Raw genomic sequence first — 18,980 nt, 5'->3', positions numbered from 1 at the left:
AAGCTCTGTACTGGCCCATATGTTGCCAGGAGGGCTACCCATATAGTGCCAACCCGGGAGGGGCCTGTATGGAGCTGGATTTTGTTTTGTTTTGTTTTTTGTTTTTATATGAACGCTTTAAATTGTAAATGGTTATGTATCTTTTTATTTTTTGGCAACTTTTAAATTGAGTTAAAATTCATAAAACAAAAAATTCACTTTTTAAAGTGCACATTTCCATGGTTCTAGTATATTCACAAGGTAGTGCAACCATTGCCACCACCTAATTCTAGAACATTTTCATCACCCCGTTTGTCCCTTCCTCCTAGCCCGAGGCAGCCACTAATCTACTTTCCGTCTCTGAATTTGCTTATTCTGCACATTTCATATAAATAGAATCATGCAATATAAGGCCTTTTGTGACTGGCTTCTTTCATTTAGCATAATGTTTTCAAAGTTCATCCATGTTGTAGCATATATCAGAACTTTATTCCTTTTTAATACCCAATAATATTCCTTTGTATGGATGTACCACATTTTGCTCATTCATTCACCAGTTGATAGGCAAGTTATCTGTTTTTTATCTTTTACACGATGCACATAGTAAATGTCCAATTTCAGGATGTGGCTGAGTTTAAAACGCTTTTGTGAAGGTTATATAAAAAATTAATCAAATTGTAATGCAAACCCACAATCTCGTGTGAAATTTCTAAATTCTGAAAAGTACTAAAACCCAAAAGTGTTTCTGTAAGTTTTACAAGTTTATTTTGGTAGCAAAATCTGTCTTGAACTGACATAATGTTGTTTCTAGTCTTTATTTCTCCCCTTTAGGGAAAACATTGCTATGTTTCATTGCAGAACGTTGAATGTATAACCATGGGGTATTGCTCAGAGCCCACTAGGAATATTATCCATTTATGGCATATTGCTGATTTGCCTTTCTAAAATCCCCCCAAAGCTCTTAAGCCCCAAGGGTTTAAGATAATGGTTTGTGGACTGTTAGGTAAGGGTCCAACAAAAATTGTGCAGGAGAATCATGAATGACTGAAACTCAGGAAACACTGTCCGAGATGATTAGAACACAGTGTGCATTATTATCACACAGTTGTGTATTATTATTTTATTTATTAATTTTTAAAAATTGTACATAATTCATTTTTTAAAAATCTGATTTAATGCCCAGTCCCAAGGTGACAGGGTATAGGCCGTGCCTGAAGCAGCCGAGGTAGGCAACAGGGTAGAAAGGCAGTAGACTGCATCAAAGACAGAGAATCCAGTGTGGAAATTCCAGAAGCCTAGGTTCAAATGCTTTTTATTGCCCTTGTGACCCCTCTGAGCCTCAGTTTCTTCATAGTATCTCATGCTGGGGTCCTCATGAGGATTAAGGGATGTTCACACAGCAGGGAGGTAGCGGGGCTGGACTCCAGGCCCTCTGCCTCCCGTTCCAGTGCTTTTGCTACAATACTTTGGTCTTGTGCCCAACCCAGTACTGGGAAATTCTATGAATAATGTTATCACTTTAGTTCTTAAAGAACCCAGTGAGGTTAAGTGGAATTGTCCCCATTGTATAGTTGAAAAAGCTGAAGCAGCCCCTCTGGGAGAAAGGAATTTGCTCCAGTTCGCACATATGTTGCCAGGAGGTAGAGGATTCAGATCTGAGTAACTCGAACCTGGAAAAGAGTAGGGCTCTGTCTCCAGTTCCCAGGAAGGAGGGATGTATGCAGCCCTGGTAAACTGAGAAAGTCCTTGTTTTAGTTTGCTAGACTTCTCCAAGCAGAGACCATGAAATGGGTTGGCTGCAACAATGGGATTTTATTAGCTTACAGTTGGAGGCCAGGATAGTGTCCAAATCAAGCCATCAGAGTGATGCTTTCTTCTCAAAGGCTGGCTGCCAGTGATCCTTGGCTCCTCTGCCACATGGCAAGGCCTGTGGTGGTCTCTCCTGGTATCTTCCTTCTGTTCTGGGTCCCCTTTCAGCTTCTTGCTTCCTGTGGCTTTCTCTCTTTTTCTGTATTCATTCTGTTTATAAAGGACTCCAGTAATAGGATTAAGACTCATCCTGAATGAAGTGGGTCACACTGAAATAGCCTCATCAAATTGGTCCACACCCACAGGAATGGATTAAATTTCAGAACAAGTTTTTCTGGGGTACATACAGCTTTAAGCAATCACAGCCCTGTAAGGATATTAACTAACATAAGACAAGGAAAATTTCCTGGAACACATGACCTATGGAATGGCCATAAAACCCAGGAAATTTCATAGCTAGGCCACCAGGCTTCCATGTTAGTGTGCAGTCCTTATTAGGGACAGAGCAGAAGATAGGAAAAAACCCATCCCAAGGGAGAATTTAGTGGTACCCCAACATGGAGGTTTGCTTACTGTTCTTTCTAGCATACTCTCCTCTGTCCCGTCATCCCTAACCACAGTGGCTCTGGGTTCCCAACTCAAGAACTAGCCATATATAAGTTAAGACTCTGGGTTACAAGTGACTGAAATAAACCTATGCTGTCCTATACAAAGATGAACTTTCTTATCTGGAAATTCCAAGGTAGCTCTGACTTCAAGTATAGCTGGGTCCAGGAGCTCAAACCATATGATCAGAACTGACTTTAGCCCAGCTTTCTTTTGGGTTGGCTTTGCACTCTGCTCTGTGTGGTGGCCCCTGGCAGAACAGATCTTCTTAACCCAATTCCTCATTCAAGTGGAAAGAAGCAATAGAGCATAGTCGTCCAAAAACCAGTTGGGATCCAATCCCAGCCTTGTCCCCTCTAGATTGTGGCCTGGGGTAGTTTAACTTCTCTGTCCTTCAGTTTGCTCAGCTGTAAAATGCAGATAAGAACAATACCTGCTTTACAGTGAGAATTAAGTGAATTGGTAGCCTTGAATTATTAAATAAGCATCATTATCATTTCCAACCATATCACCATTTTATCCAATCAGTCATGCAGAAAGTTCTCAGCCTGACCTTCATTGGCCCAAAATCACACACCTGGATCTAAAACAATCACTTTGGCCAGTAAGGTGGCTTTTCCTGATTGGCCATGCCTAAGTCTGGACCAATCCCTGCAGGATGGTGGGAAATGGAGGGAGGGGGTAGTGCTCAGATTGGCCAGGCTTACATCACATGCCTACCCTTAGAGCCCATCCTGCTCACGTACAGGGAGGAGGAGGCAAGTTTGGTTTCCTAAAGAAAACCCTGGGTGCAGTTCCTGGAAATTCACCTCTTCCCGCCCCACTTTGTTTTTTCTCAGGTGACCTGTACACGCAGGCGGCGGAAGCTGCCATGGAAGCCATGAAGGGCCGGTTGGCCAACCAGTACTACCAGAAGGCGGAGGAGGCCTGGGCCCAGATGGAGGAATGACAAGCCACAGGAGTCTCTTCAGGGAGCCTCGTCCCAAGCAAAAGGGCTAGGAGGGAAAACTTTAAAAAAAAAACAAACTTATTTCGGTTTTTCTTGGGGGGAGGGGCATATTTTTATGGTGTTGTAAATCAACTTTTGTATCTCATGTTTTTACTCTTGGAAATGGCTTTGCTACTCGTAAAGATGCTGCAGCTGTCCTTTAGGGCAGGGCAGTATTCTGGAGGAGTGGGATTGAAAAAGCAGCCTAACGAGCCAACCTACGTTTGGAGGTTCTTTCTTTTCTTTTCTTGACGTAAGATGTAAGAAAGTGCTTTATTGCCTCGGATGGAAAACATTAGGGTTTTGCTCACTAGCCTGTCAAGGCTAGACTGAAATCTCAGCCCCACAGAGCCCTGAGTTTGCAGACTCGGGATGGGCTGTGTGTTGTCAGGGCTTCATGGGATGCCATCTTTCTCTGCGTTTCTCTGCGTCTCGAAGCCTGCATGGCATTTTTCCAGGGATACGAGATTGCATAATACCCAGGTCTCCCTCTGCCTTGGGGCAGGGACTTCACACTGATTGTTTTCTAACCTTTTTTTGTTTCCCTCCTTCCCATAACAAGACTGGTTTTCTGGGATTGAGGCAAATTTCACTTTTAAGCATGCTTTCTGCAGTGGTCTCTACAAAAGAGGTTTGATTTTTGTATGCACACATGGACTACCTCTAACTCCTACATCAATAGTGTGGAAATGTGCCTCAAAGCTTGTAAGGAGAGTGGCTCCAAATAACTGCACCTTTCCTTGGAGCACTCACATACTCTGCGTCTCTTGGCAGCATCCACAGTGACTAAAGAAGTCTTTGTACAGTGATTCACTGTGTTTTCATAACATCTGCTATTCTTACATAGTTTCTGCTCCCCAGCCCTGGTCCTAGCTGTTTTTCTGCTGGAGGCAGGCTGATTTTCTTATAACATGCAGCAGGATGCTTCCAGCTGCAGCCCCTTGAGATTTATCAAAGATGTTGGAGAGTGAGAGGGCAAGAACTGTAAACACTCATTAACTCTAGTAGTTTCCCCAGGGCCAGGCTGTGGTTGTCTTTATTTAATGAGCCTTCCCTTTAAAAGGAGTTTGGATTTCACATTAGTATCATTTCAGTTGGGTGTTTCAAATAGCAATGAAAACAGATTGCTTTGATCAACCCAAGTGCCAGAGAAACTTTTTTGTATCCCTGGTTTTTGTATATGGACACATCATAGCCATTTTTCTCCTGGAATTTGGAACTCATCCACCCTCTTTTATCTGCACCAGATCAAGTAGTTGGCTTGTATTGAGTTTTAATTTGTGTGTGTGTGTTTTTTAAACCAGTACATATCGTTTAGTTGTGCATATTAAATGCATCTGAAAAGCAACTTTATTGTGAAATCACTTCAAAGTAATCAAGCCTCATATAAGTCATGCTTTTCTGTTGTTGTCAGCTCAGTCAGCCTCCTCTCCTCACATTTTTTTTTCTTTTTCATGGGCAGGCTCGGGGAAATGAACCCAGGTCTCCAGCATGGCAGGGGAGAACTCTGCGTGCTGAGCCACTATGGCCCACCCTCCTCAAATTTTACTGCATAAGTAATTCGTAAATAATCATCTCTCCATTTCTTAGTTAAATGGCAGTTCTTTTTTTTGAAGGGTCAGAAAGTAAACATCATAGGCCTGTGGGACTTACAGTCTCTGTCAGCTACTCATTTCTGCAGTTGTAGTGCAAAAGCAGCACTGACAATATGTAAATGAGTTAGTGTGACTGGGTTCCAATAAAACTTTATCTACAAAAACAAGTAGCTTGCTGACTCCTATTCAAACCCTTTGACTGAAGGCTGACTGAGAGTACTATATTAAGCTCTCAGGGCAGAAACTATCCACAGGGCCTTAGCACAGCCTAGGCACTCAATAAATGTGTGAACAAATGCAGAACCAGCCCTAGTCACCGCACTCGTTCTTTGAGGCTCTGGTTCCTCTAACCAATTAGTGATTAGTTGTCCGGATTGGTTTGAACCATCACCCCTGCAATTCACCCCCACCCCCGATGTCCCATATGGCCTTAATGTCTGTAGATGGTCCCCTTCTCACAGGGCTGGGATAGCCTAACAGGTGGCTAAGCAAATACTTCTTTAAGGGCCGTTAAGAATAACAAAACTAACTTGCAAGATGTTGAGACCCATCTGAGCCAGCAGAACTTTTTCCATCTTCAAAACCTAGCTTTGTGCCTTTTAAAGCTGACTAGCTCATCTAATTTTTCCACACATGATGGTCATGCCAACAAAAAAAAACACAACAGGACATTCCACCTCCAACTGGAAAGACGTCTGAGGCATCTTGAAGTTCAAGAAACATGAGAAAGTCCAGGAGGTGGGCAAAGTCCGAATCATAATCTGGTACCTTCATTTCATGGGGAGAGAAACCATGTTTCTGAGTGGTAGATTGGCTCATTTGTATGACACAGCAGCTAAGCTGGAGCTAGAGTCTAAAAGCTGCTATTTAGGAGACCCTGGGTTTAAAATTTAAGGTTAAACTGGAGTTTAAGGACCCTTTCAATCTTGCTATAAGGAAAGAAAAATATGCAACTCATATAGGGGAAAGCAGACAAAATGTATATCTTCCCTGTGTGGATTTGTGCCCCTCATATTTGTTTCCATTTAACCTAGAAAAGGTGGACGGGCAGTGGGCGGGACCCTAGAGAAGTGGCTTAGGTTATATATTTATTTTTGCATACGTGTTCAGTTCTAGTTCATCTTTCCAAATAAAGTGGGTTTTTTTCCTTTTCTGTCTCAAATTCAAATGCCTACTGGTAACAAACAAGTGAAGTAGCTGGGTGGAGGCTAGGTAAACCTGAGAACTCAAGGTACATCTGAGAGGGGCAGCCACGATTCAGCTCCAAATGCTGGGTGTCATGGAAACTGTGGGTCCAGTGTAATCCCATTTTCTGATTTCTCAAGAGCTGCTGAAAATTGGGTCTTTTTTACATGAAGTCTCCTGATTTTTAGTGTTTATAATGAATTTTAATAATAATAATAATAAAGTCTTCCAGATTTGTCCCATATGCTGTCTGTTTGCTTTAGAGAAGGCATGTGAACCTCTCTTGGATCTTGATTTTCTCATCTATAAAATAAAAAGCATAATCTCTGCCCTTATAGGATTGTCATCAGCTTCAGGGGAGATGGCAGTGTTAAAGTGTTTTGTGAGCCAGAGCTTAAGAAAATGTTAGGTTTTGGTATGATCGCTTGCTGTTTTTTTCCCCCCAACCTGATGTGATTTTTTTTTTTTTTTAAGAAATGTACACACTAGCATAGATATGCATGGTAGATTAAACACAAACATTTAGGTCCACTCTACCCTAAAACCCCACTAAAATGACAGGAAAGGGATTTCATTCAAGGAGTGAAAAAGAGGGATCAACCAAACAAAAGTTTGGATGCTGGAAAGCCGGTGGATCATAATTGAATTAGTGAGCCCAAGATGGCTAGATCCTACATCAGCTGTTAGGAAATCTGAGAAACAAACCAATGTTTATGGTTGCAGAACCACTCTACCCCCCAAAAAAGGCAGAGAAATTGGTGGCACTGAGAACCACTAGGAGTGATGAAATGGTCTAAAAATGGAAGGCTCCGTTGAATAGTTGTTAAGACAACAAACCGCAGCTCACCTATCCTGTGTGGGCTGCCAGCTGCCTCTCCGTCACCCTGCAAAAGCCTGGGACTCCTGGCACAGAAGAGAGTGGGGCTAGCATACTGAAAGGGCTGAAGTGGAAGTTTTCATACAGAGTGTAGTTGCTGCTCCAGTCTTCTTTTTCCCCTGTGTTCCCAGACACTGGCAGTCTGACTTCAACCCCCTTGGTATAAAGCAGACAATTAGAGAACTCTGGGGAATCTGACGAGTCCAAGGCGAAAGACTTAAAGGTACTTCCCTCTGGTGAAACAAGCTGACCAGAGCACCCCACAGCAGAGGTGACAGCCAAAAAGTCCACCCACACTCAACAGAACTTCCCAAACAACTCATTAGAGTCCCATTCTTAAACTTAACCAGATAGCCAAGGATCACCAGGTCAGGAAAGTAATAGGAAAGAGATCAAAACAAACCAATAGAAAGCATCTTGGAGGAAGCAGTATGCAGAAAGAAGAACACTTTTAAAAAAGCTATCATTGATCTACTTGGATAAAATAGTGCATCCATGAAAAGAGAACAAGATACAACTCTAAAAATTCACACAACTAAAGAGCTCTTGGAAATGGAATGTGTCCTTACAGAAATGAAGAACCGAAAAGAAGGGCTGGAAGACATAACTGAGAAGATTTCCCAGGAAGTGAAACAAAAAACCAAAACAGGTGAAAAATAGGAGAGAAAACTCACTTTGGAGTTCAAGAAAGAACAGAAAAAATAGAGGAAAGAGAATCTTAAAAGTAATTCAGGAACATTTATCAGAACTGAAGGACACGGGTTTCCAGAACAAAAGGGCCTGTTACTTAGCACAATGGATAAAGCTAGACCTACAGTAAGATTCATCTTTACGAAATTTCAGAACCTAGAGGAAAAGGAGAAGATCCTGGAAGCTTCCAAAGGGGAAAAAGCGAGTTCCATGTAAAAGATTGAGAATCAGATACCTCAACAATAACGATGGAAGTTAATGCCTTCTAAAGTCTGAGAAAAACGCTTTTTAATCTAGACTCCTATGTCCACCCAAACTATTAATCAAGTAAAAGGGTAGAATAAAGACATTTTCAGACATGGAAATTCTCAAAATGCAATCTTCCATCTGCCTTTTTTTTCAGAGGCCACTGGAGGATGTGCTCTAACAAAAGAGGGTAAGGGTGGCAGTAAAGGGAGAAAAAGGGCTAACATAGAAAACATGGGACAGACAGCTAGAGAGACCAATTTAATTGAGGGATTGTGAGCATAGTTTATGATTCAGGTGCCTGAGACTCGGGAGTGCCATACATAGCAGATCCCCCCCTGGGAAAAATTACAGATTATGTTTTGTAGGCACAAAAACATTTTATGGATCATAGGATCAAATAAATGACGCTGTTAACACGTCCAACTTAAAAATGTTTGCATTTTGAAGCATAGTGGATTCTTAGGTAGGGTATGATTTCTATTCTTTACATTTACCTTTCTTTTAATTTTTCTATTTCAGAAAACTTTTTCCAAGTTGTTTTTATTTACAATGCCAACTTTTAAAAGGTCACTAAACTGAAATGAACTGAACAGCAAACTAAGCAGTAATTGCTTTACATGAAGAGAGAAAGCCCGTGATGACACTGTCTATGTAAAAAGAACCCACAGTTCAGTTGTATTCAAGGCAAAGAAAAAAAAACTTGGTCCTACTAGAAGAAATTCAGCCATCAGTTTGGAATTTGTACTCAAACGACACATGCAATGAGGACACTATTATGCTAGTACAATTGAGTTGCTGCTGCACTTGCCTACTGTTTATCGAATATTGACAATGATAAAGAGAGCAGCGCAAGGAGTATTTAGAACACGTCTTAACAATGTTGCAATGTCAGGCACAAGGCTTCACTTCTCTTCACACCACTGGTTCTCTTTGCTTAGCTAGGTTTCCTCCTCTTCAGTTAAGTCTTCTCAGAGGTTGAAGGTCTTGTGTATCTCCTCAGGAGTTTTCCCCTTGATTATATTGGCAACAGTCTTGCACGTAACATCAAGCAGATCCTTGATGTCTAAGTAGTTTGCAACCAGAATAAATCCAAAAAGTATTCCCTGGTCAACTTTCGGGAATTCTTGGTCCCAAACAGGGATATCATCTGTTCATTTTTCTTTGTTCTCATCATCCTCAGGAGGAGGAGGGTGAGTTCTGTGGTGGGAGCACCACCAAGAGACCTTGTTTAATATTGCTGCATGGACATTTGGTAGAGGAACTGGATCATCGTCTCCTTCAACATCCATTCCCAAATCTTCTAACATCGTCTTTATAATCACAGATTGTTGGGCAATTGCCACATCAACTTCAAATAGCTCTCCATCAGAACTCTGCAACTTGATTGAAGGCATGGTGTTTGGTCTTGTGCTGGTTTGAAAGGAAGTATGCCCCCTAGAAAAGCCATGTTTTAATAAAAATATCATTTCATAAAGGTAGAATAATCTCTACTCAATACTGTATGTTTGAAACTGTAATCAGAACATGTCCCTGGATGATGTGATTTAGTCAAGAATGGTTGTTAAACTGGATTAGGGGATGACATGTCTCCACCCATTTGGGTGGGTATTGATTGGTTTATTGGAGTCCTATAAAAGAGGAAATATTTTGGAGAATGAGAGATTCAGAGAGAGCAGAGAATGCTGCAGCACCACGAAGTAGAGAGTCCACGAGCCAGTGACCTTTGGAGATGAAGAAGGAAAACGCCTCCCGGGGAGCTTCATGAAACCAGAAGCCAGGAGAGAAAGCTAGCAGATGATGCCATGTTCACCATGTGCCCTTCCAGATGAGAGAGAAACCCTGACTGCGTTCGCCATGTGCCGTCTCACTTGAGAGAGAAACCCTGAAATTCATTGGCCTTCTTGAACCAAGGTATCTTTCCCTGGATGCCTTATATTGGACATTTCTATAGATTTGCTTTAACTGGGACATTTTCTCAGCCTTAGAACTGTAAACTAGCAACTCATTAAATTCTCCTTTTTAAAAGCCATTCTATTTCTGGTATATTGCATTCCAGCAGCTAGCAAACTAGAACAGGTCTCAAAGAAACAGGGGGCTGGAGACCTGTAAGAGAGCCAGCGGTGTCAGTGCAATAACAAGGAAAAGGCCACTTACACCTACCTTTTAGTTTTACTTTAAAAATAAAATATACCTGTTTCTCAGCTTAGTGAAATTGAAGAGAGAAGGAAAGAGAGCGAGAGAGAGAGAGTGACAGGAGAGAGAGAAAGAAACAGGTATGGGATCCAGAAAGCAGGGACTCCAACATAAGAATGAGGTGAGGCAAGTCTCCAGGGCAATGGCTTGTCCCAAGCCTAAAGTAAAACCAGCCTCTGGGCGGTGTGATGGTGGCTGTGTGGCAGAGTTCTCACGGAGACCCAGGTTCATTTCCCAGTGCCTACCCACATAAAAAACAAACAAACAAAAAACCACTAAACTAAAAACCAGCCTCGAGGAGAATTGTCTTCAAAAGATGAACCGGTAGAACACCTTATGTGTCTGCTTTGCAAGAATGGACAATTCAAAGTTGAAATACAGAGAACTATGTAGAAAACTAGCCAGATTTTTCAAAAGGCAATTATTAACTAGAAAGCAAATAGTATTTTCCAGTAAAGGAGAAAAGCTGTGAATAGCATTTACATGGTTATAATGTAAACACCAATTATTGTTTAAATGAAATTACAATGTGACTCTGTTAGGAGGTTGAGGGTAAGGAAGGTATGTGAGTGGTAGTGGTGGGATGGGAAAGGAATAGGGAGTGCCCAAAATGGAAAAATCAAAAAATAAAAGAGCAACAGGGTAAGCATGTTGTTTGCACATGTGGAGAGAAACACCAGAAGAAATGGCTAAAAGTTGAAAAATGACTGCCTGGCAGGGGAAGGGGCAAACACACTGCTATTTTTGGTTATAAGCCTTGTTAGAATTGATATTATGCACATGTACAACTTTGATAAAATTATCAAATTGAAATATCTCAAAATATTTACTGTTAAAATACAAAAATAAAATTTACTAAATTAGAATTTCATCATAACTATAATGTATTGAGCGTCTACTGCCATATTTTATTGAACCTAAGACCCCGCCTATCTTATACGTTATATAAATATAATATAAATAGGAAACAACACTGAAAATAAACTATGTCATTGATCATGATATGCAATCCAATTTTAGAGCTATTCATTTGAAAAAATGTAGGAGAAACAATACACTATATGTTAAATAAAGCTGAGTTTTGTTGTGAACATTTTACAGAGGCGAAAACTTAGGCTCAGAATGGTCCCCATCTTAGCATCCTAGGGTTGCTCAAAGTGAGTGGCTTAAAACAACAGAAATTTATTCTCGCACAGTCCTGGAGGCCGGAAACCTGAAATCCAGGTGTTGGCAGGGCCACGCTTTCTCCAGAGGCTCTTGGGGAGGCCCGTTCTTTGCTACTTCTAACTTCTGGTGGCCTCAGGAGTTCTTGTGGCAGCATAACTCCAGTCCCTGCTTCTGTCTTCTCATGGCCATCCTCTCCCTTTATGTCTCTGCTCCATGTTTCTTTGAAGGACACCAGTCATTAGATTAAGGAAATCTTAATGAGCTACATCTGCAACCAGTCTATTTCCAAATAAAGTCATTCTGAAGTACAGGGGATTAAGGGCGAAATACAACCTTTTGGGAGAACACACTCGAACCCATAACAGTCCCATAGTAAAGCATTTGCCAAGAATACCTTCATGAACCAAGAACCAAAGTTTAAGGTTCAAACGTCAAATACCTTCTCAGTTCCCACCGTCAATAATGTTGGCTGGCAAGGCTGCAGCATTATTCCCACGACTCCCCAGCTCCTTCGGGGAAACCAGGGATGTGGTTGCAAAGCTGCAACTTACAGAACTGATGGGAGGGCACCTCCAGGATAGCAGCCTGTCACTTAACTTGATTCAACATGGGAAACCTCACCTGACCAGATATAGCAGTGGACAGGATTGGGAGAGTGACAGCTTCCATGTAGCAGAAATTGAATTTCAACTCTAGGCTGTCTGAGGTCACAGGTGCACCTTTGAGGGGTCAAGTGGTAAGATGTCCACATGTCTGCTTGCCAGAGAAAGCCCCAGTTCTCACCCGTTGTCCAAGTCCTGCTTCCAAGTAAGCATTGTCATAGACTTAAACTGTGCTGGTTTGGATGATAATTATGATGGTCACCCTGCCAAGGTGACCTTTTGGTGATGCTTCTCATGCGGCACAGCCAGAGAAAATGGGCCAAAGATGAAGTTCAGTGAGGAGCATCCCCACCTTGTTAGATGCTATGCACACAACTAAGCCAGCTTCTCTCCTTTTTTTCTGTGCTAAGGGAAAGGGTCTCCTTAGCAAGAATGTGTTTTCTTTTGGGGAGGCCTAGTTTATCAGGTAGGTTCGTTGGTTGCAAATAATAGAACTGAATGCTGGCTAACTTTAGTAAAGAAGCAATTTTATGGCAGGAAGTAGGTCACAGAATGAAAGGTAAAATAATCAGGCTTTTGAAAGGGAGATACTGGGGCAAAATTGAGAGCTAAGAAGCAGAACAGTCCGGAAATTCCCTTCACGGTCCTGCTGTTGAGCTAAATCATTATTTGGTATACAGATTCAGATTCCCAGGATCAATCTTCCGATTGGGCTGTTTTAGGTATTGAGTGCATCTTTTAGTACTTTGATTGACAGTTCCTCCAGGACCACTGGGGAAGATTTGTCCCAAAGAGTATCAGAGTACTGGAACCAAAAAATGGAGGCATAGCTGCTGGGAAGGTCAAAATAACAGATACCCATCCTGAAAGAACATGCCCTTTGGAGTAGAGGAGAAGGGCCATACAGATTGGAGAAGAGTGTTAAAGTAAATTTTCCAGATAGTTAGGTAGCAAGCAGGTGTCAAAATTTTATTTCAGTCTCAGTGCACATGAAAAGACCTCTGGAATGCTAATTCAAAGATTCATTGGAAGGGACATTTTTTAAAATTACTTTTTATTAAGTTATCACGTACATAGAGTAAGTTGTACAATTTTTTTTTTTTTTTGGCATGGGCAGGTACCGGGAATCAAACCCGGCTCTCTGGCATGACAGGTGTATTAGTTAGGGTTCTCTAGTGAAACGGAATCAACAGGGAACACTTGCAAATATAAAATTTATAAAAGTGTCTCACATGACCGTGGGAACACAGAGTTCAAAATCCGCCGGACAGGCTATGAAGCCGACAATTCCGATGGAGGGTCTGGATGAACTCCACAGGAGAGGCTCACCAGCCAAAGCAGGAAGAGAGCCTGTCTCTTCTGAATCTCCTTAAAAGGCTTCCAGCGATTAGATTAAGCATGTCTCATTGCAGAAGACACTCCCTTGTCTGATTACAAATGGAATCAGCTGTGGATGCAGCTGACATGCTCATGATTTAATTCTATGACATGTCCTCATTGTAACAGACAGGCCAGCACTTGCTCAAACAGACAAACAGGTACCACCACTTGGCCAAGTTGACACATGAACCTGACCATGACAACAGGCAAGAACTCTGCCTGCTGAGTCACTGTGGCCTACCCTGTGCAATTAAAAGGGCATAGCATGATGAATTTTTATATATGTATACATCTGTGTACCAACAACCCAGATCAAGATACAGAACTTGAAAAATACATATATATTTACATTCATCTGTCTATCTACTTCCTCAACCTCCTTTCAAAGCAGTACATCCCATCCTACACCCCACCCGAGAGGTCCCCTGACCTCTATCTTGGTAGGAACATTAAATAGGAAAAGAGGGTAGTTAGATAATCATTGTTAGACAAGATACAAAATAAAAGAATGTTTGGTTAAAGGTCACTATGCTCCTGACTCACAGACAACAGTCAACCGGCTGGGTAGAAAACTAGTTTTTCTAGTACAAGTCTCAACACCATTAAATTTCATAAGAAAATCTCTGAGGCATTTTATCAGGAAAGCTAACTTTTTTCTCGAAAGACGTTCATGCAGAAAATTTGGTCTCAGACCAGGTGTGGGGTAATTTTCCTTTTACCTCTGTAAACGAATAAAGAATGGAGCAGATTCAGGACTGCGTCCCCACTCCCACTGCTTACATCCTAGGGCTTATGATGTGGAGAGGAACATCTTTACCTGGTGGCCTCTAGATTGAGGAGAGGTGAGGGCAAGTGGGCAGTTGTGGATCTGTGGTGCTTGTCCACTTCACCTGTCCCCAATAGCCTGGGGCAGAGAAGTGGACCCATCAAAGGATGGTCAGGGTTTCAGGCCTTGCTTTCTGTCCCCTCGGCATACAGCTGCTGGGACCCTGAGGCTCTGATGCAACCTTCTGTTTATACTGCTAATGAATTTACTTTCAATTGTCATATGACAGTTGTACGATGGGGCTGCGGGACTGCAAGAAACTCCCTAAAGGGGTTCCTGGGCTCTGCCTTCCACAAGCTCACTGCTAAGAAGTCTGCTCAGAATGTGTTAGCCAGATGGACCTGAATTGCTTTAGAATATTACGGCAGGAATATCTCAGCTTCACTGGAGTCCTTACCAATTGCTACACAAGGAGGATTCTTGGATTATCGTTGACAGATACCAGATGGCACTATTCTTTAGCAGAAAATGAAAAAGGGATTCTCCAAAATGGAAATTTTACTGGGCCTTTGGAAGGGTTTTTTGAGCTGGGAGCCAGAAATCCATGAGGATTTCTCTATGACTTCCTGTTGTTCTTCTCATTTTATCATCCTCTCTTTTTCTGTGTTTCGGCATTCTCTACTTCTCCAACTTCTGTCACAGAATAGGACCTCTCCAAATCCCCTTCTCCCTAGTTCCAGGCAGTCTCAGATGAACTCCTTAAGCATCAAGTTAACAAATCAGTAAGTCACTATGTCTCAATTCAAGATTATCAAAAAAGAATTTGACTGGTTTAATCTGAGACTGAAGTCCACCATAGAACCCACTCAGTGGTCATTGTTATGGGGTAGTGACACAGGACAAACGTGGCTGCCAGAGACCCACTCTCTGAGCTGGGGGGACAATTTCTAGAAAGTGGGACTGGACAGAGATTCCAGCAATTATCCTTCACTGGGGATAAATTTCCCAGACAACAACTCACAAACAAACACAATCCCTTCTGGCACTAAAATAGCACAACTATTTCAATGCTCCTATTGTTTTCAAGATCTCTTCCTCATTCAGCTTTGTATCCCGACCCCCCCATGCCTTTGCTTGTGTCCTCAATAGATGGTTGCTTCTGTGTTTTTCTTTGAATTTTTTTAAAAGCAACAAGCACTCCCAGCACAATACAATGTTTGCATATCATTACTTATATTAAAGGTAGATGGAGAAATATAAACTGGGCTAAGGTAGAAATTGGAAGAGAAGGAGAAATATGTTATATCCAAATAGTACTGGTGTTTGCGAACTGGATGTTAACCAGAAACTTTGATCACTGCCCTGAACAGTCTAATACAAGTCAACACAAAACTGGAATTCTATTTATGACAGTGTGCTCTCTATGACCTTCTAGGGAAGTGTACAAAGCATTACAATCGTTAGTGGAGTTGCTGCCTAATTTCATATATCGGTCTTGGGCTAAAGCATTGATTTGGCTCATTGCGTTAAGTCAACGGGTTGTGGCTGTCTTCCTAAATTCTAACAATTTAGGAAGTACTAAGTGGCCACTGCTAGGTAGTAATTACAATGACTGACATTTACCAGATCCTTACTGGTGTACCAGGCACTGTGCTATATATGCTTTACCCATCATCTTTGCTAATCTCCATTTTACAGAGGAGGAAATGGGCGCTTGGAGAAGTTCGAGAATTGACTCTTGCAGTTCCCTGTGCCTGGAATGCTTTTCTCTCTACTCTTCCCAAGGCTGGCACCTCAATGCTCAGCCTCTGTTGAATGGCACTTCCTTAGAGAGACCTTCCACTACCATCTCTTTGACCACCCCAACCATTCTATTTTAACACCTTGGTTTTTTTTTTCTTCACTGTACTCATCACTAGCTGAGAATCATGGTTACCTCAGCAGAGGGAACTAGGATGGGGGCCAAAAGTTAAAGGGCATTTGAATCTTCTCTGCAAGTTTTTAATATTTTGCAATAATTCATGTATTATTAATGTAACCAAAAATTAAGACAAAATTTTTTTGGAGCAACTGTCTAGATCAGCTCCCCGTTTTGGCCATCGGAGCCCCTGGTGAGGGTTACTAATTTCTCCAGGATCGATCTCTCCCAGAGACACAAAACTCGGGTCGTGTGGGCCACGTGGGGGTTGACCTGGGGTCGCCGGGTTAACCACCCAACTCAGAATACAGATCCTTAAGCTCCCTTCCGCCCTAAAACCTATTTGGAACGACTCTGGGTCTAAAAACTGAAGCAAATAAATTTTTAAAAACCCATGACGTGTTTTAAATAATTGTATCAGAGTCAGATAAGGCACGTATTAAGGAGGAACTCCAGTGAACCGCTACAAGTTCGTTAAGCAAATAGATAATCACTAAAGAGAGCCTTAAAAAAATAATTTACGCAACTGGGTAGCGTGGCCGAGCGGTCTAAGGCGCTGGATTAAGGCTCCAGTCTCTTCGGGGGCGTGGGTTCGAATCCCACCGCTGCCACAGTCGATCGCTTTTTCACCTCTCCGACTTTTGCACCTTGTTCTGTTTTGCCCACCCGCCAGCGCCCCCTGCAGCCAAGGCCGGGCTCTCAGCCCGCATGAATGGAGCGGCGGAGGGGGCGGGTCCGCGCGCTCCGGAGCGGGGCATTGTGGGTAAGAGGAAGCGCGGGGGCCGGCCCCGCTCCCCCCACGTGTCCGCCGGAGTTTCTCCACCAGAAACATGGCCGCTCCCTGAGAGAAGAACCGGGCCGCCGCCGCCTCTGCAGCCCGCGGGTACCTGAGCCGTTGCCGCCGCCCCTGCGCGGCTCCCGCGTAGAGGTGAGTCCTCGGGTTGCTGCTCCCGGGCCCAGGCTTAATCCTGGCCGCCTTCGTGGCTTGTGCCTGGTCTGGGCCCCTTAGTAGGCCAAGGAGGCCCGAACCGCGCCGGGCTGAAGGGCCGGAGTCCTCTCGGTACCCGGTAGGCAGAACGGACGGCTCGGCTCAGGAGACCCAGGTTAGTTGCGGGCTCTAACGCCCCAGCCCATCCTAGTAGTCGGGAAGGCCGCGTCCTAGGCTGTCGGCGGTGACTCAGGGTCCAGCCCCCTGCCCCACCCGGCCGGACCGGCCTCCTCCGGGAGCACCTGTCCGCAGGCAGCCGGTGTCCGGCAGGCGTTGGCGGCTGGTGGCCATGGCAGCGTTGGGGGCGGGAGAAGTACCGGGTGGCCAACCCTCATGGGCAGGTGGAGAGGGTACCCCGAGTTAGCCTGGCCTTTTTCCGGCTGCTGAACCCAGTTAGCCTCTGCCTGGCCAGGCCTGGAATACAGGCAACCGTTGAGTGTTTATTGAGAGCCAACTTTGTGATGCGGATACAGGTCAGAGGAAGTGTCAGTAAGCAAGCCAAGTCAACCAGTAAACAAACAAGGTCGTCAGATTTGAGGGCCGGAAGAATAGATCCTAGCAGTCGCCACAATTTTCTCGTGTGAAAAGGGAATAATAGAAAATTTCTACCATATAGGGCTGCGGTAAGGGCTAAATAGAGTAGGACGAGTGCAGCCCCTGCATCAGCACTTGATTTGTGGCTAAGTAGCAGAACCTCTCACACTGGGAGAAAACATGTTGCTGAGTAATAATGCTAAACCTTTCCATAGGTTACATCGATTATCTTATTAAATCCATGGCTGGATGAAAACAAAAACACCCGACGGACAGATGCTAATCTGCAGAGGTGGTACTTGAACCGGTGTGGTTCAGTTCCAAGGCCCAGGTTCTTACCCACTCCACTATCTGGCCTGTGGTTGAAGAAGGGTGTATTAAAGTTATTAAGAAAAATAGATCTTTGACATTAGCTCTTCTGGCTCTTCTGCCATGCTGTAGTGCTGTGACCTTGGGCAAGTTACTCTCTGAACCCTAGTTTCTTCATTTTCAAAAGTCTTGACTCAGGGCTGTTTAAGTGAAGAGACAATTAAATGAGAATGTATGTGAAGGCCTTAGAGAGTAAGCTCCACACAGTGAACATTTATGTAAGGGTTCATTATTTCTTTGCAGGTCAGCTAAATCTTCCTTTCACAAAGGGGAAACTGAGGTGACCCAGAAAGAGGAAATGCCTCATCCAAGGGGCACACACCCAGTTACAGTCCTTAAGATGCCAGGTCTTGCAATTGCTAGTCCCTGGGCTCTTTTCCCTTAATCCATTGTATTTTTGTCCTTTTCCTTTCCTTGCATTCTTTCCAGCGCCTAGAGATTATTTGGAGTTGCCTTTGATTTTCTGATTGGCTGACAGGTTAGATTCCTGGGTACAGTGTGGATGCACCAGTTGTGGCCTTCAAGTATCTCCTCTCTCTGGGCCTCTTCTCAGCTCAGCTTGGTTGCCCTTGCCCCGTTTCCAGTTGTTGAGCAGCTCCCTGTTGAGGGGAGAGTCCATTCTTTCCTGAGGCCAAACCCATGGAGCCCCTGCCACAGAGTGCCCTTGTGGCCACAGGACATCCTGATGAGCCCCAGGTAGTGATAGGTTTAGTACTGCTGGGGAGTTGGGCTTATGGCGGCTGCAAGTTCTGCCTCCCTCCCCACACTGGATCCATGGCTCTGGTCCTTAAGTGTCCGTGAGGCCCAAACCATGAGGCTGCCAGTCTCTGGATGGGGCTGAGTGGCACTCACTGCAATGAGGGTCTGTGGCTGCCTCGTTTCGCTCACTCATTCACTTCACGTAGTTATTCTTTGTACTATATTGTCTACTCTGTACCAGGCAATGTTTTCGGAGAACAGCAGTGAATAATAATAATAACTTAAAAATAATCTCCACAACTCAATGAAGTTAAGTATAATTATTATTTTCATCTAATAGTTGAGGGAATTGAAGCACTGAGAGGTCCTCTCGGGACTGACATTGT

General features: G+C 43.4%; 2 protein-coding genes, 1 non-coding gene and 1 pseudogene across 5 annotated transcripts in view; 3 read left to right on the top strand and 1 right to left on the bottom strand.

Moving 5' to 3' along the window:
* EEF2K (eukaryotic elongation factor 2 kinase) overlaps positions 1 to 6,406 on the top strand; it is an 85,767-nt gene extending 79,361 nt beyond the window's left edge. For both annotated transcript variants that reach the window (XM_077141574.1, XM_077141573.1), the window contains one exon: positions 3,234 to 6,406. In XM_077141574.1, the coding sequence (XP_076997689.1) occupies positions 3,234 to 3,343 (110 nt within the window). In that variant the 3' untranslated portion in view covers positions 3,344 to 6,406. The remainder of the gene's footprint in view (positions 1 to 3,233) is intronic.
* A 2,467-nt stretch (positions 6,407 to 8,873) lies between these two features.
* LOC143667391 (S-phase kinase-associated protein 1 pseudogene) lies at positions 8,874 to 9,415 on the bottom strand (annotated as a pseudogene).
* Positions 9,416 to 16,533: 7,118 nt separating this feature from the next.
* Positions 16,534 to 16,615, top strand: TRNAL-AAG (transfer RNA leucine (anticodon AAG)). Its single transcript has one exon. It is a non-coding gene; the product is annotated as a tRNA-Leu (tRNA).
* Positions 16,616 to 16,780: 165 nt separating this feature from the next.
* The window catches only part of POLR3E (RNA polymerase III subunit E), a 70,534-nt gene continuing 68,334 nt past the window's right edge, over positions 16,781 to 18,980 (top strand). For both annotated transcript variants that reach the window (XM_077141572.1, XM_077141571.1), the window contains exon 1: positions 16,781 to 16,932. The gene's annotated coding sequence lies outside the window, so the exon portion shown is untranslated. The remainder of the gene's footprint in view (positions 16,933 to 18,980) is intronic.

This window comes from Tamandua tetradactyla, chromosome 23, assembly GCF_023851605.1.
Source record: "Tamandua tetradactyla isolate mTamTet1 chromosome 23, mTamTet1.pri, whole genome shotgun sequence".
In the NCBI taxonomy this organism is placed as follows: Eukaryota; Metazoa; Chordata; class Mammalia; order Pilosa; family Myrmecophagidae; genus Tamandua; species Tamandua tetradactyla.
Note: the sequence above shows the minus strand (reverse complement) of the source record. Positions and strands in the feature narration are given on the sequence as shown.